The sequence below is a fragment of the Hyperolius riggenbachi genome, chromosome 1 (genome assembly GCF_040937935.1).
Source record: "Hyperolius riggenbachi isolate aHypRig1 chromosome 1, aHypRig1.pri, whole genome shotgun sequence".
NCBI classification, from domain to species: Eukaryota; Metazoa; Chordata; class Amphibia; order Anura; family Hyperoliidae; genus Hyperolius; species Hyperolius riggenbachi.
In genome coordinates this window covers 632,493,041-632,519,025 of record NC_090646.1, presented here as the reverse complement: position 1 = coordinate 632,519,025, position 25,985 = coordinate 632,493,041, and the positions used below count along the sequence as shown (strand labels likewise).

The 25,985-nt window shown below is 46.4% G+C and overlaps 1 protein-coding gene across 1 annotated transcript in view; it reads left to right on the top strand.

The window, feature by feature from the left end:
* The window catches only part of SLC45A2 (solute carrier family 45 member 2), a 158,081-nt gene that overhangs the window by 97,270 nt on the left and 34,826 nt on the right, over positions 1-25,985 (top strand). Inside the window, exon 4 of the mRNA XM_068251248.1 lies at positions 24,677-24,820. Within this exon, the coding sequence (XP_068107349.1) occupies positions 24,677-24,820 (144 nt within the window). The remainder of the gene's footprint in view (positions 1-24,676; positions 24,821-25,985) is intronic.

The following is a 25,985-nucleotide window of genomic DNA, read 5'->3' as shown; positions in this document are numbered from 1 at the left end:
TCTTCTCCTCTCCTTTTTCTCTCCCTCCTTCTCCACTTTTTCTCTTCGCCTTTCCTTTTTTTTCTCTCCCCCCACCCCTCCATGCAAACAGTTTTTACCAAGGCAGTTGTCATGTTTATCCTCCTCCCTTCAGTTAACAAAATTGCTAAATTGGCTCCTAATGACTTTACTAATGTGCGTCATCTTTATACAATAAGCAACAAAAAACATTTTAACCAAAGTTTTTACATAAGTAACGCGGCATAGTTAGTTGGTGCTTTTTTGCCTTCTAGGGCAGGCACTGTGCATAGCATGTCTGGAGGTTCTCCCTGAAACTGCCACACATAATTCAAGTGACTTTTAAGTTGACTGACATTTCCAGGATTTATATCTGTATGGTTCAGACACCTATCAAACAGAGCGGGTGACTGGTTGTATTATCTTGAATATACGTAGCTTGCCTGGAATAGCACAAATGGGAGGAGCAAGTATGGTCAGCATTTGTAAAAGACCTGATGCACGGATGTCACCAAAGTACAGAATGTGACTGGAGCAGTACGGTCTTCTCTTGCTGTAGAGCACAACACTTGTACATTCTCTGCTAAGAATCACAAAGCACAGAACAAATGACTGCTGACAACTGGCGCTAAACAATACAGACAGAAGGCACAGCTTACTGAAGTACTGTGTAAGATGTTCACTGCTGCTGTATTCCTATCGCAGCAGACTATTAGCATCGTGATATACTGTAAATCAGGGTAAACACTGACCAAATCATTTACAAATATTTACTGTAAAAAATATATAAAAAATTAAAAAATAAAGTTTAATTACATTATGTTCTCGACAGGTTCTCTTTAAAATATTATTGTAAAGATTGTATACTCATAATAAAGTACCACGGCCATTTCTAGTCACATTTAAAGGAGTACTGTAGGGGGAAGGGGAAAAGAGTTGAACTTACCTGGGGTTTTTAATGGTCCCCCGCAGACGTACTGTGGCCGTGCAGCCACTCACCGATGCTCCGGCCCCGCCTCCGGTTCACTTTAAAGTCAGAAAACCAGGGCGGGGCCGGAGTATCGGCGAGTGGCTGCGCGGGCACAGGACGTCTGCGGGGGACCATTTAAAGCCCCAAGTAAGTTCAACTTTTAGTCCTTTAAAGAGAACCCGAGGTGGGTTTGAAGAATATTATCTGCATACAGAGGCTGGATCTGCCTATACAGCCCAGCCTCTGTTGCTATCCCAAACCCCCCTAAGGTCCCCCTGCACTCTGCAATCCCTCATAAATCACAGCCACCCTGCTGACAAACAGCTTGTCAGAGCTGGCTGTGTTTATCTCTATAGTGTCAGTCTGCTGCTCTCCCCGCCTCCTGCAGAACTCCGGTCCCCGCCTGCATCCCTTCCCTCCCTGCTGATTGGAGGGAAGGGACAGGGGCAGGGACCGGAGCTATGCAGGAGGCGGGGGAGCAGGTGAGACTGACACTACAGATGTAAACACAGCCTCACAGCACGGCTGTGATTTATGAGGGATTGCAGAGTGCAGGGGGACCTTAGTGGGGTTTGGGATAGCAACAGAGGCTGGGCTGTATAGGCAGACCCAGCCTCTGTATGCAGATAACATTCTTTAAACACACCTCGGGTTCTCTTTAACTAAGTGTTGGTAAAGTTTTTACTCGCCTGGGGCTTTCTCCAGCCCCATGAGGTGCGTAGGCTCCCTTGCCATCCTCTCCAGCTGCTCCATTGTCTTATTGCTGCCGGTGACCTGGCAGGCCACACTCTTCTGTGCATACCCCTCACTGCGCTCCCAGGAGCGTTCTGCATGACTGGCCAGAATACCAGCAGCAATAAGAAAACTGAGAGGGCAGCGAGTGAGCCCAGGTGAGTACAACTATACCAATAGTAAAGGTCTCAGGACTCTTAGGTACACTTTAACAGATACGTTTTTATTGAGTTTTTTTTCATTTCAGCATAACAGTTTATTACAACCATAACCTAACATTACAGAACAAATTGGTAACCTATCAGTAGGTCTAGACCAGAAGAGAGCAAAAAGGAAAAGAGAGAAAAAGAAAAGGAAAGAAGATCATTTCTACCTTATCGATCCATGTAGGATCAGTCAGGAAAGGACATATAGAGATAAAAGCGAATGATAGCGTTACATGTACATAAAATAGTTTTACATTCGATAATTGTCTTCATATTATTTTACAGAAAAAGAGGTATACATTAGTACAATAGTCATCAGACATCTACCACAACACCTTTACAGTATTTATCATACCATCCTGAGAAAATATTATCACATTTATTTGGGCAATTCCTGCTTTTATAAGTTAATTTACATAAGGGGAGTGTAAGGAATTTCGGAGATGCCACCGCGTCAGAGAGTGGCAAGGCGGCTATCTCCGTGTCTCAGCCGGCGGTTTCCGCCGCGCAGATACATGATGGAATTATGCCTGAGATTGTGGGGAACGAGGAGGAAGCCGCCGCAGCGCCGAGTGGCATGGCGGCTGTCTCCGCGTCTCAGCCAGCGGCTTTCGCCGCATGGTCGCATGGTGGAACTTTGCCTGCTCCTTCAGTCGCACATAGACTGAGGTCTACGCGCGCGCAGACAGGATCTTTATGCAAGCAGAAGGGGAGTCAGCTGATCAGCCGGTCAGCTGACCCCAGCACTGATCCTGATTGGCTGAGTGACGGGGGTGGTGCTTAGGAGCGCTCCCAGTATATATAGAACAGGCCTGACAGTTGTTCCTCGTCTGCTGTTGCATATGCTACGTGTTAGCACTCAAACCCTTAGTCCGATCCGAAAGTGTGCCTAGAACCAGCAGGAGCTGGGGATCCACACTTAGACAGATTCTGTTGATAGCTTAAAGTACTAATTGAATTTTATTATTTGTTATGACCCTCTGCTAGCCTTGATTACTCTTCTGTCTTGTGATTCTGTGCCTTTGCCTATCTGATCCAGTTGCCGACTTGGCTATCCCTCACTCTGATTCTGTCTTTCGCCTTTGTACCGTATCTGTCCGTGTGTTGCCGAACCTGCTAGTCTGACTCTTCTGCCCTCACCAGGGAGCTAGTCCTGGTGAGGGGTTCTCAGTTTAGTAATCACCTGCTCCTCAGGTTAATAGCTGCAGAATAGTTTGAATCATCTGCTCCTCAGGTTGATAGCTGTAGTATAGTCTGAATCACCTGCTCCTCAGGTTGATAGCTGCAGTATAGTCTGAATCACCTGCTCCTCAGGTTGATAGCTGCAGTATAGTCTGAATCACCTGCTCCTCAGGTTGATAGCTGCAGTATAGTCTGAATCACCTGCTCCTCAGGTTGATAGTTGCAGTACAGTCTTAATCACCTGCTCCTCAGGTGACAAGCTATCATTATATTCTGTCTGCGTCTCCTGCCCCTCAGGGGATCACCTGTTGCAGTACAGTCTAAATCACTCGCTCCTCGAGTGTTCTCGCTACATTGTCTTACTGTGCATCACCCGCTCCTCGGGTGAACCTATCATTACTCCTCTGAGTCTCCAGCTTGCTGGAATACTGGTTACTGTGTTGATGAGAGATACCCCCTTCACCAGCTCCTCTGGACAGTGGGTATCTCCATCTATATTTACTGTTGCACCAAACACCATCTTACATCTTTGTATCCTGTGTGTCTTGCTATACTTGTATTATTGGTGATTCTGCAGATCACCACATAATCAGGTATAACATCTGTATTATTGGTGATACTGCAGATCACCAATACTCAGAACATCTGTTCTGGCTGACACCGATCGTTACAGGGAGCATGTGATTGATAGTGGAGATCCATTCAGTTTTGAAGGGTATCACTGGTTGGTTCCAATGAGCCAGGATCACCTTCCTGGCAACATGACAAAGTGTAAGGATCATTGCTTGTTTATATTTGTTAAAGGTGCCTTTATCACAAATTCCCAGTGTCGCCATTTTAGTCTCAAGTTTAAATGGAAGGTCTAGCACTTCCCCAATAGTTGTTTCTACCTGCCTCCAAAACCTTGTCCATTCCGGGCACGTCCAAAACGTATGTATGAAAGACCCTTCCATAATCCCGCATCTGGTGCATAAGTTTGAATGAGTATTCTTCAATTTATGTAACCTACTGGGAGTTAAATATATTCTATGCAGATATTTCAGATGTATTAGTCTGTCCCTGGACGAGATCAAAACTGCAGCCCCTCTGCTCACCACCCTCTCCCATTCTTCATCAGTTATCTCCCCTATATCTCTGACCCATCGCTCTTACACTTTAATAGTCATTTTTATTTGTAATTAGTGTTATTAGGATCCAGAGAAGTTGACCAACGTGTGCTAAAGCCAGATGGACTCTGTAACCCTTAGGAGTCAGTAAATGCAACAATGTAGACTGGCAGCACCACAAGTAAATATACTCTAAATTGATGAAACCTAGTACATAAAAGGAGCCAACCGCGACCGATTCCGCTTCGGAGGTAGTCCTCCTTTATCAAGAGAGAGAGCCAACACAGCTCGAGAAAAGGAAGACTACCTCCGAAACGGCGTCTGTCGCTGTTATTTGCTCTAACTTTGTTTCATCAATTAAGAGTGTAATTACTCTTAATGCAGGGCTGCCAGTCTACATTGCTGTAATTATTGTTCATGACTGTTCAGGGGTTTGTCTTCATTAGGCTGCCTGTAATCCCATGTCAACAATTTCCTGTACGCTTAGCAGTTTATAGCAGCCTGCCACATGTAGCTGAAGTGAAGGAAATAGTCAGAGAAGAAAAGCAAACAGAATAAGTCCACTGCGTTCCCATTCCAGAATAATAAACCTATAAAAAGACAAGCACACTATACATAGCGTAATACTGATTTCACAAGTCCACTCTTCAAAACCCGTGCAGTGTGAGCAACCAGTGTATCCACTCGTGTTACCACCACCCGTAATCGGAGAGGCTCACCAGACTCTTGCCACCTCGCTTTTCAGGTGGATCTCTCGCTTTGTATTTGTGCCTCACCCCAGCACATCAATAAGGCACACCCATTCGTAAGATAAGATATTTAATTTCTTCATTAAAAAATCACTAAAATACAAGTAAAAAACTCATTGCGCAGTATGTTCAAACATTTGATACATAACCGCGCTTCTCGCGCCAATTAAAAACTCACAAGCTCCAAGATAGAGATGAGCATATCAGACCGGTGCTCCTAAGGCCCTTGTAGGCGAAAAGGTATCTGCCGTGCGGCGTCGCGCTATCCGCAGTCCCCACGCCACTCCGTGCTTCCTCTCTCCACACACCGCTAGAGAGCGTGTCTGCGTCAGGCGTACTGGCTCCGCCCTACGCGTTTCGTCATCAATACAGACTCATCAGGGGCTCTGAGAAGAAAAGCAAATGTGAGGGAAAACTGGGAAAAAAGTACGTTGATGACAAGTAATTGCTAGTGTTGAGATCTGTGTGGTTGTTAGACTTCCTGTAGTATCTGTGTTGTGATGGGGTTTTTAGACTTCCCTGTAGTATCTTTGTGATGGAGCATATTGGCCAATGTGTTAGTGGATCTCTCTCCGCTCCAGAATTGAGAGATGATCTCAAGCCTTTTCAACTTCCCTGAAGTGTTAAAAACTGAATTCTTCTTAGGCAGTTTGACATTTTTTAAAAAACATTTCCTTAACCTATTTTGCTTCCTGGACGTAGTTTCTACGTCCAGGAACCATGCGCGCTACCGCGCGCCCCCGCGGCCGATCGTGCGCGTGCACGCGCACTCCCGGCCGCGGATTCGGTAGCCAAGAAATCAATGTATCGGGCTACGGAGCCCGATCATTGATTCCTCTCCCCCGCTGAAAAAGCGACAGCTTCTCTCGGAAGCTGAGCTTTTTCTGGCCGTCTTCTTCCTGATGCGTCACTCTAAGCGCGTGCTACGCTTAGAGTGACGTCATGTAAACAAACTCATGGCCGCCATCTTGTGGCCAAAAAGTAATACTACACCTGAAAAAAAAAAAAAAAAACAGAATTAACACACACTTACATTATAAATCTATTGTTTACCTCCCACCCTCCCAAAAGTACCCAAATAAAATGTTTAGTATAAAAAAAAAAACCATTACAATAAAAAAAAAAAAAAACATGTAAATATTTACCTAAGGGTCTAAACTTTTTAAATATCAATGTAAAGATGAAATATTTCTATATTTTTTTTATTTTAAACTTGTAAATAGTGATAGATGCAAAATGGAAAAAATGCACCTTTATTTCCAAATAAAATATTGTCGCCATACATTGTGATAGGGACATAATTTTAACGGTGTAATAACCGGGACATATGGACAAATACAATACGCGAGTTTTAATTATGGAGGCATGTATTATTTTAAAACTATAATGGCTGAAAACTGAGAAATAATGAATTTTTCAATTTTTTTCTTATTCTTCCTGTTAAAATGCATTTACAGTAAAGTGGCTCTTAGCAAAATGTACCCCCCAAAGAAAGCCTAATTGGTGGCGGAAAAAACAAGATATAGATCAGTGCATTGTGATAAGTAGTGATAAAGTTATAGGCTAATGAATGGGAGGTGAACATTTCTCACGTGAAAACGACGGAACCTGAATGGGTTAATGAGTTTTTGTTGCTCTGGGGATCCCCAATGCAAAGATTTTTTTTCTTTTTTATTATGAATAGAGTGAGCTTTTGTTTTTCATCTTTACCGAAAGATAGTAGTAGATAATGGCAAAAGTTTGGCCGCTGCCATAGGCACCTTTATGAATATCGGTCATAGTGTGAATTTTGTTAAATAGCGGATGCCGGGGCCGCTCACATTGCAAAATGAGTTTTAATACGGCTACAACTAAAGCTGTATTTTAGCATATTAAGCATTGCAGGCAGCCAAATTTCATACTATTGCCAATACTATTGCCTGTGGTGGCACCCAAAATTCATTTTGCAGGCGATTGGCAGCGAGGGAAGTTTGTCGGTTAAAGAGACACTGAAGTGAAAAAAAATATGATATTGTGAATTGGTTGTGTACTATGAATAATTACTAGAAGATTAGCAGCAAAGAAAATATTCTCATATTTTTATTTTCAGGTATATATAGTGTTTTTCTAACATTGCATAATTCTATAATATGTGCAGATTACACAACACTCAGCATTCAAAATGATTCTTTCAGAGCAGTCTGTGAACTAATGACCTCTCCTCTGGCAGAGAAAAGGTAAATAGTTCAGGAACAGTTGAGATAATAAAAGTCAGAAGACAGCACTCTCCATGACTTTGAAAGTCGTAGAGATCAATGGCTTTTTTGCATAGAAATAACTGGAGTTCCTTAACTCTTCCTGTACTGGAAACAATTAGACTGATGTATCTGATCTTAATGTTCTTAGCTGTACTACACATTCAAATCATAATATCATAATTTTTTCCGCTTTAGTGTCTCTTTAAGGTTAGGTGAGTGGGGAATTGGTTAAGGTTAGGTGTTCAGAAGGGGGTACTTAGGGTTATTTAAAGTTAGCTGTGTAAGCACTTTTGTGTGTGTAAGCACTTTTCCTAGCGCTTTCTGGGTGCTTTTTTGTTAGGCAATTTGAACTTTTCTTCTTGGCTGCAAACAGGAAGTGAACTCTTTTAACCTGGAAATTAATAGCTATAATTTACTTTCTGAAAAAAAAAAAAAACCGCTCAGAAAATTGCTTTTCCAAACTCTTTGTGTTTCAATGCAAGGTATAGGAAAAATCGGTAACGCTAAGGAAATGGTGCAGGATCCGTGTTTGCGATTGGAAAGAAAGCTCATTGCTCATGTGAGAACACTCACATTGAGAAACACTGGTCAAGTGCTTTCAAAGCACTTTTAAAAATCTCCAGCGCTTTTCAAAATCGAAAAGCACTCATAGTGTGAACAAGCCCTAATGGCGGTCCTTTGCCATATGCATATGCATGGAGATGTTGGGCCACTGCAGATGTATATACATGCACGTAATTTTTGGACTTGACCATTTTACTTTTTTTTTCGCTAATTTTCTGGGGCAGTGGTTACCAAACTTTTTTGGGTGAGGGCACCCTTGATGGCTTTGAAATTTTCTCAAGGCACCCCTCGGCAAATTCAACTACAGAAATGCTGTTATGACCCTTATCAGGCAACGACTCACTCCAAGTACTCCAAGTAGCTAGTGATGCTTATTAGGCACCATGATTCCTCTCATGTTCAACTTCAACCATGGATGCGGGGACTAAAGGTTAACTAGCAGGTAATGCAGCCACATTGTGTATCAATGTGCGGTTGCATTACCTGATGGTATTACATAAAGGATGGGGATGCATGCCGCGGCACCCAGTTTGAGAACCCCTGTTCTAGGGTGACAATATATTTAAGTAACAGTGCATATCCTTACTTTTTTTTCCTTGTCCAAATGCATGGAGCCTTTCCATCTCCTCCTGTCATGATTTGCCATATTGGTCTGTTTATGCACATTGGCAACATGTATTTAAAGGGATACTGTAGGGGGGTCGGGGGAAAATGAGCTGAACTTACCCGGGGCTTCTAATGGTCCCCCGCAGACATCCTGTGCCCGCGCAGCCACTCACCGATGCTCCGGCCCCGCCTCCAGTTCACTTCTGGAATTTCAGACTTTAAAATCAGAAAACCACTGCGCCTGCGTTGCTGTGTCCTCGCTCCCGCTGATGTCACCAGGAGTGTACTGCGTAGACACAGACCATACTGGGCCTGCGCAGTACGCTCCTGGTGACATCAGCGGGATCGAGGACACGGCAACGCAGGCGCAGTGGTTTTCTGACTTTAAAGTCTGAAATTCCAGAAGTGAACTGGAGGCGGGGCCGGAGCATCGGTGAGTGGCTGCGCCAACACAGGATGTCTGCGGGGGACCGTTAGAAGCCCTGGGTAAGTTCAACTCATTTTCCCCTGACCCCCCTACAGTATCCCTTTAAAAGCATGGCCTTCCCATCCATACTGTCAATACCTGCAAGCTCTTTCTCTCTCCTGCGTCCCATTTGTCCACTGTGATCAATGGAATTCTCCATCCTCCATTTTAAAAATGGTCATTACCCCATAACCGCTTCCTGGTCAGCACACTGTTAAATGGTAATATCGCCCACTTGTGCCATAGGAAGACATGGTCATTACCTTGCACCAGGGGTGTTGCTAGGATCCTAAGAAATCCGGGGCACTTTTGGTCACACCAATCAAAAATGGGTGTGGCCATGCACCTGAATATGGGTGTGGTTATGGGTGGAGCTAAATTTACGTGAATGTAACAGTGGTCTAAGTAGGCCTGCCCAGCAAAATATTGAATGAAGCTCCCCTCTCCATTAATATAAAAACAAATGCATGTTGGGTGTTGTGTGGTGCCACGCTGCGTGCTGTGGTGCCATGCTGGGTACTGTGGTGCCTCTGTGGGGCATACTGGGTGCTGTGGTGCCTCTATGGGGCATGCTGGGTGTTGTGGTGACATGCGCAAAGCTCCAAAACGCCAAGGCACTCAGACCCATGTAGGAAGGGCTTATGGGAGCTCTGTCTGGGCAGGAGAAGGAGGAGGTTACTAGCCAGAGATTTCAGAGGCAGAGGGGAGGGGGGGTGAATATTTCACAGGCTGAGGGGTGGAGATGCAGTTGCGGATTACCTGTGTAATGATGACAAACAGAACATGGCCGCTCTCATTGTTTCACAGGAATACACCATTATGAACTGTTGAAGCTGTATGCAGCCAGATTTGCTGTGTAAACTATCTAAACTTTAGATAAGATATATAGACCAGCTACTTGTTCTAGTTAGTATTTCATCTCAGGTCCGCTTTAAATCTTGCGACCGTATCTTCTCAGCTGTTGTCCCACAAAGGGACCTTCCTGGGTTTGTGTGACACAGAGATCGGGACTTGCGGAAGCACTTGTAGATCTGTTTATAACATACCGATCTGACGCGCTATTTTAAATTCAGTTCAAGTCTTTCCCATGACACAATGGATAAATAATGATTGCAAATACATTATAAATGATAAATGATGTTTATGATAACAGAATGGAAATATAAGCTTAGCTGATTTAATGAAACAAACAGATGTAAAATAAATTCAGACGATTCAGGGGCGTTTCAAACCCCAGGGATGTACTGGTTAAAGTGACACTTAAGTCAAATAAAAAAATGAGTTTTACTCACCTGGGGCTTCCCTCAGCCATCTGCAGCTGATCGGTGCCCTCGCTCCGATCCTCCTGTCCCCGCCGGCGGCTACTTCCTGTTTCGGCGACAGCCGCCGACAGGCTGGGAACGCGAGTGATTCTCCGCGTTCCCAGCCACAATAGCACCCCCTTATACTGCTTTTGTGACAAGGAAGGCTGCAATAGCAGCATAGAGGGCGCTATTGTGGCTGGGAACGTGAAGAATCACTCGCGTTTCCAGCCTGGACAGGAGGATCGGAGCGACTCTACGTGGGCACCGATCAGCTGCAGGGGGCTGAGGGAAGCCCCAGGTGAGTAAAACTCGTTTTTTTTATTTGACTTAAGGTTCACTTTAAAGTGGACCTGTACTCAGAACTTCCTCTCTGCTCTATAAGATATGCAACAGCATCATTCATAACCTTTAAACAAAAACATTTCCATGTTACAGCTGATAGAAATCCGGCAATAAATCTACAATGTGTATACTTTTGGTTTCATGGAAGCAGACATATTGTTAACATCCTGTGCTTTCCCATGAGCTGATCTGCCATGGCAGTCACCTGACACACGGGAGAGATCCAATTACAACTTGAGATGTGACACAGATCAGTGAGAATGAGGCTGGCCAAACTCTCTGAATACATACAGGGTGCATTTATCTCCCTTTTCCTTCTGTCCTGTGCAAGAGTTCAGTTCCAGTTTAAGGTTCAAATTTCAGCTCTTCGCGTTCAGTAAGCCAGCACCTACTCAGTGAGGAGACCTTGGGCAAGACTCCCTAACACTGCTACTGCCTACTGCCCTAGTGAAGAAAGAAGAAAAGCGCGATATAAATATTCTTTGCCTTGTCTTGATGTCACTCTCTCTACTCTTTCTACTCCCCATTTATTCTTCCGCTCCAAGCGAGTATTATTCACTAGGGATTAGCGCACGGATCTTGCGGAGTTCTGAATTGTGACTTTACCATTGGAATTCTGGCAGCGGTCACATCTCCATACTAATTCCTCCAGCAATTTTCCACATTTTAACACACATCTGATCTCTCCGTTTTGTGTTTTTATTTTTGGGGGTTTTGTTCTTTTGATTTTTTTTTCCTTTGCCATTTTCTCTTTTTCCCCTTTGCTATTTCAAGTTTTTGCACATGCTTATTATGCAGTTTTTTGGATTACAAATATTTGTATCGTACATACCACCAGTGAAATTAATTGTACATGAAAATGTATCTTATTTACTTCAAAATATGTTGGGACGCCATCCATACCTGGCTACCTATACTGGGGGCTGGGGCACCAACTACTGTATACCAGACTACCTATACTGGGGCACCACCTACTGTATACCAGACTACCTATACTGGGGCACCAACTACTGTATACCAGTCTACCTATACTGGGGCACCACCTACTGTATACCAGACTACCTATACTGGGGCACCAACTACTGTATACCAGACTACCTATACTGGGGCACCAACTACTGTATACCAGTCTACCTATACTGGGGCACCACCTACTGTATACCAGACTACCTATACTGGGGCACCAACTACTGTATACCAGTCTACCTATACTGGGGCACCACCTACTGTATACCAGACTACCTATACTGGGGCACCACCTACTGTATACCAGGCTACCTATACTGGGGCACCACCTACTGTATACCAGGCTACCTATACTGGGGCACCACCTACTGTATACCAGACTACCTATACTGAGGCACCACCTACTGTATACCAGACTACCTATACTGGGGCACCACCTACTGTATACCAGGCTACCTATACTGGGGCACCACCTACTGTATACCAGGCTACCTATACTGGGGCACCACCTACTGTATACCAGTCTACCTATACTGGGGCACCACCTACTGTATACCAGACTACCTATACTGGGGCACCAACTACTGTATACCAGACTACCTATACTGGGGCACCAACTACTGTATACCAGACTACCTATAGTGGGGCACCACCTACTGTATACCAGACTACCTATACTGGGGCACCAACTACTGTATACCAGTCTACCTATACTGGGGCACCACCTACTGTATACCAGACTACCTATACTGGGGCACCAACTACTGTATTCCAGTCTACCTATACTGGGGCACCACCTACTGTATACCAGACTACCTATACTGGGGCACCACCTACTGTATACCAGACTATCTATACTGGGGCACCAACTACTGTATACCAGACTACCTATAGTGGGGCACCACCATAAAAAAATAGTGGGACAAATGCAATGCCTTTGAAATACATTAGATTTGCAACAAACGCAACATCACAATTCTGCATGATGCCTGTAATTCTAATAAGTGTGAATGGCCCCTTCTAGTTAAATACCCTTCTCTTAATAGTTTAGGATTACCAACTCGGCGATCTTCATTCCGAGATTGAGAACTTATTGCCGTAGAACTGTTGTGATTTGACCAGTGGTGTAGGTTAGGAGCTAGGGGCCCCAGGGTGAGTTATACATGCCCCCCCCCCCCCCCCAGCAATTTATACATAACCTGCCAAAGACAACCACACTGTCAGAGGTGCAAGACGGGCATGGGGAGCAGCTTTTTAATTATCATTATTCAAAGCATCTATAGAAGTGATTATTACAAGCACAGGACCAGTAAAGAGCTAATACTGCAGTTGTGGGAGGGCCTTACGTGGCCCCTCTGGCCCAAGGGCCCCGATGCGGTGGCTAACTCTGCAACCCTTATTGCTGCACCACTGGATTTGACTTCCTTCAGCAATTCTAACTTTTGTTGACTAGAAGTGGTGAATGGTAATACTTCAGGTGCACTCACAAATTTTAAAGTGAGCCTGAGGTGCCTGAGCTCCATTTCCATCCTCTCCGGCTGCTCCATTGACTTGACTTCTAATTATCCCCCCCGGTAATCTGGCCGTGTGGTCTTGTGCATGTACAGTGGTGTGAAAAACTATTTGCCCCCTTCCTGATTTCTTATTCTTTTGCATGTTTGTCACACTTAAATGTTTCTGCTCGTCAAAAAACTTTAACTATTAGTCAAAGATAACATAATTGAACACAAAATGCAGTTTTAAATGATGGTTTTTATCATTTAGTGAGAAAAAAAACTCCAAACCTACATGGCCCTGTGTGAAAAAGAAATTGCCCCCTGAACCTAATAACTGGTTGGGCCACCCTTAGCAGCAATAACTGCAATCAAACGTTTGCGATAACTTGCAACGAGTCTTTTACAGCGCTCTGGGGGAATTTTGGCCCACTCATCTTTGCAGAAGTGTTGTAATTCAGCTTTATTTGAGGGTTTTCTAGCATGAACCCCTTTTTAAGGTCATGCCACAACATCTCAATAGGATTCAGGTCAGGACTTTGACTAGGCCACTCCAAAGTCTTCATTTTGTTTTTCTTCAGCCATTCAGAGGTGGATTTGCTGGTGTGTTTTGGGTCATTGTCCTGCTGCAGCACCCAAGATCGCTTCAGCTTGAGTTGACGAACAGATGGCCGGACATTCTCCTTCAGGATTTTTTGGTAGACAGTAGAATTCATGGTTCCATCTATCACAGCAAGCCTTCCAGGTCCTGAAGCAGCAAAACAACCCCAGACCATCACACTACCACCACCAAATTTTACTGTTGGTATGATGTTCTTTTGCTGAAATGCTGTATTACTTCTACGCCAGATGTAACGGGACACGCACCTTCCAAAAAGTTCAACTTTTGTCTTGTTGGTCCACAAGATATTTTCCCAAAAGTCTTGGCAATCATTGAGATGTTTTTTTTAGCAAAATTGAGACGAGCCTTAATGTTCTTTTTGCTTAAAAGTGGTTTGCGCCTTGGATATCTGCCATGCAGGCCGTTTTTGCTCAGTCTCTTTCTTATGGTGGAGTCGTGAACACTGACCTTAATTGAGGCAAGTGAGGCCTGCAGTTCTTTAGATGTTGTCCTGGGGTCTTTTGTGGCCTCTCGGATGAGTTTTTTTCTGCGCTCTTGGGGTAATTTTGGTCGGCCGGCCACTCCTGGGAAGGTTCATCACTGTTCCATGTTTTTGCCATTTGTGGATAATGGCTCTCACTGTGGTGCGCTGGAGTCCCAAAGCTTTAGAAATGGCTTTATAACCTTTACCAGACTGGTAAATCTCAATTACGGTACTTTTGTTCTCATTTGTTCCCGAATTTCTTTGGATCTTTGCATGATGTCTAGCTTTTGAGGTGCTTTTGGTCTACTTCTCTGTGTCAGATAGCTCCTATTTAAGTGATTTCTTGATTGAAACAGGTGTGGCAGTAATCAGGCCTGGGGGTGACTACAGAAATTGAACTCAGGTGTGATAAACCACAGTTAAGTTATTTTTTAACAAGGGGTGCAATCACTTTTTCACACAGGGTCATGTAGATTTGGAGTTTTTTTTCTTCTCACTAAATACAAAAAACATCATTTAAAACTGCATTTTGTGTTCAATTATGTTATCTTTGACTAATAGTTAATGGTTTTTGATGAGCAGAAACATTTAAGTGTGACAAACATGCAAAAGAATAAGAAATCAGGAAGGGGGCAAATAGTTTTTCACACCACTGTATGTCCCTGCCACACACGCCCCGTGCCCTGAAGTGTTCTGTGCCAGCGCAGTACTACTGCACAGACGCAGAACGCCCCTGGCTGCTGGGAGCGCGACGAGGTGCATGCGCGTCCGAGCATGTGCGGAAGACAACGGAGTGGCCAGAGAGGACGACGAGGGAGCTCGTGCACCACATGGGTTGGAGGAAGCGACAGGTAAATATAAATATAACCATTATCGTCATCTCAGGTTCCCTTTATATACAGTGGTTGGCTGGTTGCTGGTCCGCAACCTGGGTTTGAGAATACCATTTTCGTCGGTCTTATTTATACCATTTGCATAACACACTCCACCATAAGGGGGGCATACCTATGAAAACACGGCATGTAGAAATGGGCACAAATATAGAATATTGGACATTTTACTGATATATATTCTTTTATCCACTATAGTAAACTATCGGTAACTTTACCAAATATTTTACTATGGCCTAACCTAACCCTCACTCTTAATACCTAGAACTAACCTTAAAGAAAACCTGAGGCAGGTCATTTAAATCTTAAGCGGACACAGAGGCATGTTCTGTGCATAATGACATGCCTCTGTGTCTCTGTATTGCTGCCTCTAGTCCCCCCCCCCAGAAACCCCCCCACCCAGGTCAGCTGTGCCCCCCTGAAAAAAGCGCCAGGCTAGCAACAAACTGTTTGTCGATAGCCTTCTTTTTACCTGCAGCCTGTCATTCATTCTGCACTCCCCCGCCTCTGTCCCCCTCGCTGTCCGCCTCTGTGAGCTTCCTCCATTCGGAACCTAAGCCACGACCTGGGGAGTACTTCCTGGGTCGCGGCTTCGATTCCGATTGGAGGAAGCGCACAGAGGCGGGCAGCGTGGGGGACGGGCGGTATTTCTATTGTAATGTACCAGGAATGATTTCTGAGTGCCTCTCTGTGTTCTCGAGTGTCTGCACAGAGAAGTGTTTACATTCCTCACTTGATACAATTAAAGGGAACCTTAAGTCAGGTAAAAAAATGAGTTTAACTCACCTGAGGCTTCCCTCACCTCCCTGCCACAATAGCACCCCCTATACTACCATTGTGGCCTTCTTGCCGCAATAGCAGCATAGGGGGTGCTGCTATTGTGGCTGGGAACGCGAAGAATCACTCGCGTTCCCATGCCTGTTGGCCGGTGACGGCGAAACCGGACATCTTTGCCGGCAGGTCCAGGAGCATCGGAGCGGGGCTGCGAGGGCACCGATCAGCTGCAGGGGGCTGAGGGAAGCCCCAGGTGAGAATATGCAACTGGTGCAAAGACAACAACCTAGTCCTCAACGCAGCAAAGGCCATTGAACTAGTGGTAGATTTCAGGCGGAACCCTACCCCCCTCCCACCTGTCCTCATTGGGGGTACAGAAGTATCTAAGGTGACATCTGTTCGGTTCCTCGGCACAACTCTCACTAACAAGCTGAAGTGGGAGCAAAACACCACCAAAATACAGAAGAAATCTCAGCAGAGGCTGTTCTTCCTGCGCCAACTGAAGAGATTTGGCATGCCCAGGGGGCTGCTGACCAGCTTCTATACTTCCACCATAGAATCCATCCTCTGCTCCTCAGTCATTGTCTGGTATGCTGGCGCAACGGCTAGCGACAAACACAAACTTCAGAGAGTCATAAAGGACGCGGAGAAGATCATCTGATCTCCTCTTCCACCTCTCGATCTCCTCCACTCCGCCAGGATGAAGAAGAGGGCCACCATGCTCTCCCGTGACCCCTCTCACCCAGGCAGCCACTACTTCAAGCTCCTCCCGCTGGGCCGTCGCTACAGGACTATACCATCCAAAACCACCAGGCAGAAGAACACCTTCTTCCCCCAAGCTGTTCGGCTACTGAACTCCAACCTCCCCCTGTCAGGCCCGCATACCATCGCGCTCTAGCTGGGTCGAATGACCCATTCCCCGCTGCGGCCTGCCTGGCCTATCCGGATATACTCAGGGCTACTACCTGCATCCTTATTATTATTACCATCATTATTATTATTATTATTGTTATTATTTACTGGGCGGTTTTTGCACCACAGTGAAATGGACAATATTGAACTGATAACTGCATTTTTTAAATTGTACGTGCTGTGCGTCTGTCTTATACTCTGTCTATGCCATGTTAACCACAAATAATTCCGATTACAGCTCCTGCTGTACTTAAGTATCCCTTTAAAGAGAACCCGAGGTGGGTTTGAAGAATATTATCTGCATACAGAGGCTGGATCTGCCTATACAACCCAGCCTCTGTTGCTATCCCAAACCCCCCTAAGGTCCCCCTGCACTCTGCAATCCCTCCATAAATCACAGCCACGCTGCTGACAAACAGCTTGTCAGAGCTGGCTGTGTTTATCTCTATAGTGTCAGTCTGCTGCTCTCCCCGCCTCCTGCAGAACTCCAGTCCCCGCCTGCATCCCTTCCCTCCCTGCTGATTGGAGGGAAGGGACGGGGGCAGGGACCGGAGCTATGCAGGAGGTGGGGAGCAGCTGAGACTGACACTACAGATGTAAACACAGCCTCACAGCACGGCTGTGATTTATGAGGGATTGCAGAGTGCAGGGGGACCTTAGTGGGGTTTGGGATAGCAACAGAGGCTGGGCTGTATAGGCAGATCCAGCCTCTGTATGCAGATAACATTCTTTAAACCCACCTCGGGTTCTCTTTAAGTAAACACATGCTGTAAATAATCTTTTAGATAATCTTTGAGGTGTTCACACTGCATGCATTCCGGACCTGTGCATGCTGCACGCATTTTTTTCCCAAAAGCGCGGCTGTCCTATTCATTTTCAGTGAATGGGATCAGCCACGCAACGCATACAAATGCGGATGGCGTGCGTTCGTATGCGTTGCGTTCCGAACGCACGGCCGTCCGCGTTTGCTATGTGAACAAAGCCTTAAGATCACCCCCTCTTGGCCACCTAACCCTTCTGTGCTTTTTTCCACTTTCTGTAAAATCCCAGGTTTTCCAGTCCTCTGCAAAAAAAACCAAATCCTACATTATTTTTTACTGATTGCCTGATATGTAGCCATTGAAAGCACACCATAGTTTTCACTGTGGAGGGAAAGGAAAGTAGTCCGATTGTTTTGTCTTCCCCCAGGCTTTTAGTATTGTAATAGGTTTGCATCAGCAGCCTTTTTTTGTTGTTCTTGTCGAGGCATCAAAAGAAATGCTTTCAATATGGAAAAATGTGTATTCCTTCAAGTAACAATTACTGTATATTGCTGTTCAGACTGCTGAGAACAGAACAAAAATGGCAAGCGGTGTACTACTGCGTGAAAGAAAGGGGAGCATTTAGCTGAAATAAGTTATTCTACAATGCTGATTCATAATGCTGATGAATGCACAGCTACAGAAGTATGTAGTCCATACTATAAATAGATGTATTGTCTCCAGTATAAAGACTCCCACCACTGCTAGCGCTGCCTATATCTCTGTGCATGTTGGGGTAAAGGGGAAATTGCACAAGTGTAGCAGTAGCCATAAGTAGCCGTTATGGGGCACATGTGGAGGTGGGCGCGGTGGGTTGATCCTTAAAGTGGGATTGTCAGCCATAAAATAAAATCCCCTTTACCCACTGCACTGTGTTTATATGCAGTCTACAACCTGGCCCATTTCAGTATGATCATAAATGTTTCTGTTGTAATAAATTGTATCTTAGTCAGCCTGGCTCTGTTTGGAACATTGTCCAGGAGAAGGAAGCTTGTCATCGCCCCTCCCACATTCCTGCTCCTTACTGATTGGCTGAGAGCAGTTAAGTGTGACATGAGGCTGAGAAGGAGAATGCACCTCATCCCTCTGCAGAAACTGATGAAATACGATCTATGCTGTGCTCTCATGTGTTTACAAAGCAAGCTAGATATGGCAGTTCAGTTTCTAGGAGTAAAAAAAAACAGTAAAGGAGGAAATGACCTCAGGATTGGCATCAGTCAGAGGCAGTAAAGATGGAAAATGCCGGAAACCATTGTCTCTTTATTTACTATATAAAATGTACTGAAATGAAAACATGGACAGTAAAATACATATGTTGTGTAAGTTATCTACTGTGCGTGTTTCCTGGGATAATATGGATGGCCCTGCTGCTTTAAACAACAACTTAAAGGAATGATCCGCAGAAAATAAAAAAAAAAGTTCCACTTACCTGGGGCTTCCTCCAGCCTGGGGCAGCCGTCCTGTGCCCCCGCCGCAGCTCCGGTGGTTCCCGGTCCTCTTCGCCGGCGGAGCCGACCTCGCCAGGTTGGGTTCCGGGTCGGCCTCTGCTGCGTTCCACCGCGGGGGTCACGTGGTCCTGCCGACGTCATCTGGACGCTACTGCGCAGGCCCAGTAGCTCTGCACATTTGTAGGGCACATTTGGAGAAGAGGACCGGGAACCACCGGAGCTGCGGCGGGGGCACAGGAGGGCTGCCCCGGGCTGGAGGAAGTCCCAGGTAAGTGGAACTTTTTTTTTTTTGTACCGCGGATCATTCCTTTAAGTGAGAATATGGAGGCTGCCATTATTTATTTCCTTTTGAAAAATACCAGTTGCCTGGCTGTTCTGCTGATCATCTGCCTCCTAATGCTTTTAACCATAGACTGTGAACAAGCATTCAGATCAGACATTTCCGACAAAAATATGACAAGATTAGCTACATGCTTGTTCCGGGTGTATGATTCAGATACTACTGATGCATGAAAGATCAGCAGAACTGCTGGGCAACTGGGATTGTTTAAAAGGGAATATCACTCTAGTTTCAGGTGACCTTTAACCTGTTCACTGTATAATGTTTGTGTTCCGTGTCCCTAGGACCACCAGGCACTTGGACATAAATTGTGGTGAAGCTCAAGGTGGGAGGTGCAGGAACTGTGTAGTGAACAGGCTGGGGAAAACAGTAACGGAAGCAGAGCTTGCATCAGAGTAGTGTTGGGCGAACAGTGTTCGCCACTGTTCGGGTTCTGCAGAACATCACCCTGTTCGGGTGATGTTCGGGTTCGGCCGAACACCTGATGGTGTTCGGCCAAACTGTTCGGCCATATGGCCGAACTAAGAGCGCATGTGATTGGCCGAACGGGTCACGTGTAGTGTTGGGCGAACATCTAGATGTTCGGGTTCGGGCCGAACATGGCCGAACTCCGAACATAATGGAAGTCAATGGGGACCCGAACTTTCGTGCTTTGTAAAGCCTCCTTACATGCTACATACCCCAAATTTACAGGGTATGTGCACCTTGGGAGTGGGTACAAGAGGAAAAAAAAATTTAGCAAAAAGAGCTTATAGTTTTTGAGAAAATCGATTTTAAAGTTTCAAAGGGAAAACTGTCTTTTAAATGCGGGAAATGTCTGTTTTCTTTGCACAGGTAACATGCTTTTTGTCGGCATGCAGTCATAAATGTAATACATATAAGAGGTTCCAGGAAAAGGGACCGGTAACGCTAACCCAGCAGCAGCACACGTGATGGAACAAGAGGAGGGTGGCGCAGGAGGAGAAGGCCACGCTTTGAGACACAACAACCCAGGCCTTGCATGAGGACAAGAAGCGTGCGGATAGCAATTTGCATTTTGTCACCATGCAGTCATAAATGTAATACAGATGAGAGGTTCAATAAACAGGGACCGGAAACGCTAACCCATCACAGATGTTCATTGTTCATGTTACTTGGTTGGGGTCCGGGAGTGTTGCGTAGTCGTTTCCAATCCAGGATTGATTCATTTTAATTTGAGTCAGACGGTCTGCATTTTCTGTGGAGAGGCGGATACGCCGCCGATCTGTGACGATGCCTCCGGCAGCACTGAAACAGCGTTCCGACATAACGCTGGCTGCCGGGCAAGCCAGCACCTCTATTGCGTACATTGCCAGTTTGTGCCAGGTGTCTAGCTTCGATACCCAATAGTTGAAGGGTGCAGATGGATTGTTCAACACAGCTACGCCATCTGACATGTAGTCCTTGACCATCTTCTCCAGGCGATCGGTGTTGGAGGTGGATCTGCACGCTTGCTGTTCTGTGTGCTGCTGCATGGGTGTCAGAAAATTTTCCCACTCCAAGGACACTGCCAATACCATTCCCTTTTGGGCACTAGCTGCGGCTTGTGTTGTTTGCTGCCCTCCTGGTCGTCCTGGGTTTGCGGAAGTCAGTCTGTCGGCGTACAACTGGCTAGAGGAGGGGGAGGATGTCAATCTCCTCTCTAAAGTCTCCACAAGGGCCTGCTGGTATTCTTCCATTTTGACCTGTCTGGCTCTTTCTTCAAGCAGTTTTGGAACATTGTGTTTGTACCGTGGATCCAGAAGGGTATAAACCCAGTAATTGGTGTTGTCCAGAATGCGCACAATGCGTGGGTCTTGTTCAATGCAGTCCTAGGCCGAAGAGGTCATAGCCTAGGGTCACAAAACCTGTTTATTGGGCAATTTCAATGGTGGCGAGTCTGACGTACATAAATCGCAGCAATGGCCGTTAGCAACGTCTGAATCTCACGAAATGTCTCATGCAGGTAGAAGACATATAGTTAGACTTGGGCTCCAAAGATGGGTTCCCTACATCTCTGCAAACCAGAGTTACAGGGCTCCAAATTTGGTAAAATCCCCCATAGGCTTTCATTGGGCCTCCTATTTACAGTTCCAAAATCTCACATCTTTTCAAAGGGCAATTACTCAGCAGTGGCAAATTTTCTAGCATTGTAGGGACCCTTAGGGGGAACATGACTGGTGAGTTTCGGGCCCCTAGGCCGAAGAGGTCATAGCCTAGGGTCACAAAAACCTGTTTATTGGGGCTATTTCAATGGTAGCGATGGTGACGTACATAAATCGCAGCAATGGCCGTTAGCAAAGTCTGAATCTCACGAAATGTCTCATGCAGGTAGAAGACATATTGTTAGACTTGGATTCCAAAGATGGGGTCCCTACATCTCTGCAAACCAGAGTTACAGGGGTCCAAAATTGGTAAAATCCCCCATAGGATTTCATTGGCTCCCTATTTCACTTTCCAAAATCTCACATCTTTTCAAAGGGCAATGGCTCAGCAGTACCAAATCTTCTAGTATTGTAGGGACCCTTAGGGGGAACATGACTGGTGAGTTTCGGGCCCCTAGGCCGAAGAGGTCATAGCCTAGGGTCACAAAAACCTGTTTATTGGGGCTATTTCAATGGTAGTGATGGTGACGTACATAAATCGCAGCAATGGCCGTTAGCAAAGTCTGAATCTCACGAAATGTCTCATGCAGGTAGAAGACATATTGTTAGACTTGGATTCCAAAGATGGGGTCCCTACATCTCTGCAAACCAGAGTTACAGGGGTCCAAAATTGGTAAAATCCCCCATAGGATTTCATTGGCTCCCTATTTCACTTTCCAAAATCTCACATCTTTTCAAAGGGCAATGGCTCAGCAGTACCAAATTTTCTAGCATTGTAGGGACCCTTAGGGGGATCATGACTGGTGAGTTTTGCCACTGCTGAGCCATTGCCCTTTGAAATGGTGTGAGATTTTGGAACGGTAAATAGGAGGCCCAATGAAAGCCTATGGGGGATTTTACCAATTTTGGACCCCTGTAACTCTGGTTTGCAGAGATGTAGGGACCCCATCTTTGGAATCCAAGTCTAACAATATGTCTTCTACCTGCATGAGACATTTCGTGAGATTCAGACTTTGCTAACGGCCATTGCTGCGATTTATGTACGCCACAATCACTACCATTGAAATAGCCCCAATAAACAGGTTTTTGTGACCCTAGGCTATGACCTCTTCGGCCTAGGGGCCCGAAACTCACCAGTCATGTTCCCCCTAAGGGTCCCTACAATGCTAGAAAATTTGGTACTGCTGAGCCATTGCCCTTCGAAAAGATGTGAGATTTTGGAAAGTGAAATAGGGAGCCAATGAAATCCTATGGGGGATTTTACCAATTTTGGACCCCTGTAACTCTGGTTTGCAGAGATGTAGGGACCCCATCTTTGGAATCCAAGTCTAACAATATGTCTTCTACCTGCATGAGACATTTCGTGAGATTCAGACTTTGCTAACGGCCATTGCTGCGATTTATGTACGTCACCATCACTACCATTGAAATAGCCCCAATAAACAGGTTTTTGTGACCCTAGGCTATGACCTCTTTGGCCTAGGGGCCCGAAACTCACCAGTCATGTTCCCCCTAAGGGTCCCTACAATGCTAGAAAATTTGCCACTGCTGAGTAATTGCCCTTTGAAAAGATGTGAGATTTTGGAACTGTAAATAGGAGGCCCAATGAAAGCCTATGGGGGATTTTACCAAATTTGGAGCCCTGTAACTCTGGTTTGCAGAGATGTAGGGAACCCATCTTTGGAGCCCAAGTCTAACAATATGTCTTCTACCTGCATGAGACATTTCGTGAGATTCAGACGTTGCTAACGGCCATTGCTGCGATTTATGTACGTCAGACTCGCCACCATTGAAATTGCCCAATAAACAGGTTTTGTGACCCTAGGCTATGACCTCTTCGGCCTTGGACTGCATTGAACGCGACCCACGCATTGTGCGCATTCTGGACAACACCAATTACTGGGTTTATACCCTTCTGGATCCACGGTACAAACACAATGTTCCAAAACTGCTTGAAGAAAGAGCCAGACAGGTCAAAATGGAAGAATACCAGCAGGCCCTTGTGGAGACTTTAGAGAGGAGATTGACATCCTCCCCCTCCTCTAGCCAGTTGTACGCCGACAGACTGACTTCCGCAAACCCAGGACGACCAGGAGGGCAGCAAACAACACAAGCCGCAGCTAGTGCCCAAAAGGGAATGGTATTGGCAGTGTCCTTGGAGTGGGAAAATTTTCTGACACCCATGCAGCAGCACACAGAACAGCAAGCGTGCAGATCCACCTCCAACACCGATCGCCTGGAGAAGATGGTCAAGGACTACATGTCAGATGGCGTAGCTGTGTTGAACAATCCATCTGCACCCTTCAACTATTGGGTATCGAAGCTAGACACCTGGCACAAACTGGCAATGTACGCAATAGAGGTGCTGGCTTGCCCGGCAGCCAGCGTTATGTCGGAACGCTGTTTCAGTGCTGCCGGAGGCATCGTCACAGATCGGCGGCGTATCCACCTCTCCACAGAAAATGCAGACCGTCTGACTCAAATTAAAATGAATCAATCCTGGATTGGAAACGACTACGCAACACTCCCGGACCCCAACCAAGTAACATGAACAATGAACATCTGTGATGGGTTAGCGTTTCCGGTCCCTGTTTATTGAACCTCTCATCTGTATTACATTTATGACTGCATGGCGACAAAATGCAAATTGCTATCCGCACGCTTCTTGTCCTCATGCAAGGCCTGGGTTGTTGTGTCTCAAAGCGTGGCCTTCTCCTCCTGCGCCACCCTCCTCTTGTTCCATCACGTGTGCTGCTGCTGGGTTAGCGTTACCGGTCCCTTTTCCTGGAACCTCTTATATGTATTACATTTATGACTGCATGCCGACAAAAAGCATGTTACCTGTGCAAAGAAAACAGACATTTCCCGCATTTAAAAGACAGTTTTCCCTTTGAAACTTTAAAATCGATTTTCTCAAAAACTATAAGCTCTTTTTGCTAATTTTTTTTTCCCTCTTGTACCCACTCCCAAGGTGCACATACCCTGTAAATTTGGGGTATGTAGCATGTAAGGAGGCTTTACAAAGCACAAAAGTTCGGGTCCCCATTGACTTCCATTATGTTCGGAGTTCGGGTCGAACACCCGAACATCGCGGCCATGTTCGGCCTGTTCGGCCCGAACCCGAACATCTAGATGTTCGCCCAACACTACATCAGAGCTGTGCTGTGGATTGCTGCATCTCTAAGAAACGCTCTGATTGATTAGTAGGAAGTCCCTTCTTCTGCAGGAAGTGACATCACTGGTTACAAGACACTGCAAGACAGGAAATTACTAGCACAGCTTCTCTGCAGGCTCTGCATCTGTGCTAGCAGTGGTGGTAGTATACACTCACTCATATGTGCAGAAGATAGGGAAAGGAAATCTAGCCCTATGATTTATTTAATAATTGTTATTTTTATATTTCAGGTTCAGAAACGAATGACTCTTAAATCCCTGATTCATGCGTTACTAACCATGCCATCTCACTACCGTTATCTGTGTGTGAGCCATCTTATCGGCTGGACTGCATTCCTTTCCAACATGCTGTTCTTCACAGATTACATGGGACAGGTAAGGCATAGGTCCTACTCAAATGCAGGCAAATTGGCACTAAACCATATCAAAGTGTAACTGGTTACCACCAAACATCCCATGCTCAGTATAAGTTAAACCATTCAGTATAATTTGCTCTGTAGAGATGTCTACACAGTGGCCTATCTAGGGGGGTACAGGCATAGCTCGTGCCATGAGGGTTACAGCACCATAGGCACCATGCCTGCTCTTGTGCTGCTGCGCCGCCATGCCTGCTCCTGTACTGCGCCGCCATGCCTGCTCCTGTGCTACGCCGCCATGCCTGCTCCTGTGCTGCGCCATGCTTGTTCCTGTGCTGCGCCACCATCCCTGTTCCTGTGCTGCACCGCCATGCCTGCTCCTGTGCTATGCCGCCATGCCTGCTCCTGTGCTGCGCCATGCCTGCTCCTGTGCTGCGCCGCCATGCCTGCTCCTGTCCTGCGCGGCCATGCCTGCTCCTGTGCTGCGCCGCCATGCCTGCTCCTGTGCTGCGCCGCTATGCCTGCTCCTGTCCTGCGCGGCCATGCCTGCTCCTGTGCTGCGCCACCATGCCTGCTCCTGTGCTGCGCCGCTATGCCTGCTCCTGTGCTATGCTGCCATGCCTGCTCCTGTGCTGTGCCGCTATGCCTGCTCCTGTCCTGCGCGGCCATGCCTGCTCCTGTGCTGCGCCGCCATGCCTGCTCCTGTGCTGCGCCACTATGCCTACTCCTGTGCTATGCTGCCATGCCTGCTCCTGTGCTGCGCCATACCTGCTCCTGTGCTACGCCGCCATGCCTGCTCCTGTGCTGCGCCATGCTTGTTCCTGTGCTGCGCCATCATGCCTGTTCCTGTGCTGCGCCGCCATGCCTGCTCCTGTGCTATGCCGCCATGCCTGCTCCTGTGCTGCGCCATGCCTGCTCCTGTGCTGCGCCGCCATGCCTGCTCCTGTCCTGCGCGGCCATGCCTGCTCCTGTGCTGCGCCGCCATGCCTGCTCCTGTGCTGCGCCGCCATGCCTGCTCCTGTCCTACGCGGCCATGCCTGCTCCTGTGCTGCGCCGCTATGCCTGCTCCTGTGCTATGCTGCCATGCCTGCTCCTGTGCTGCGCCATACCTGCTCCTGTGCTGCGCGGCCATGCCTGCTCCTGTGCTGCACCACCATGGCTGCTCCTGTGCTGCGCCGCAATGC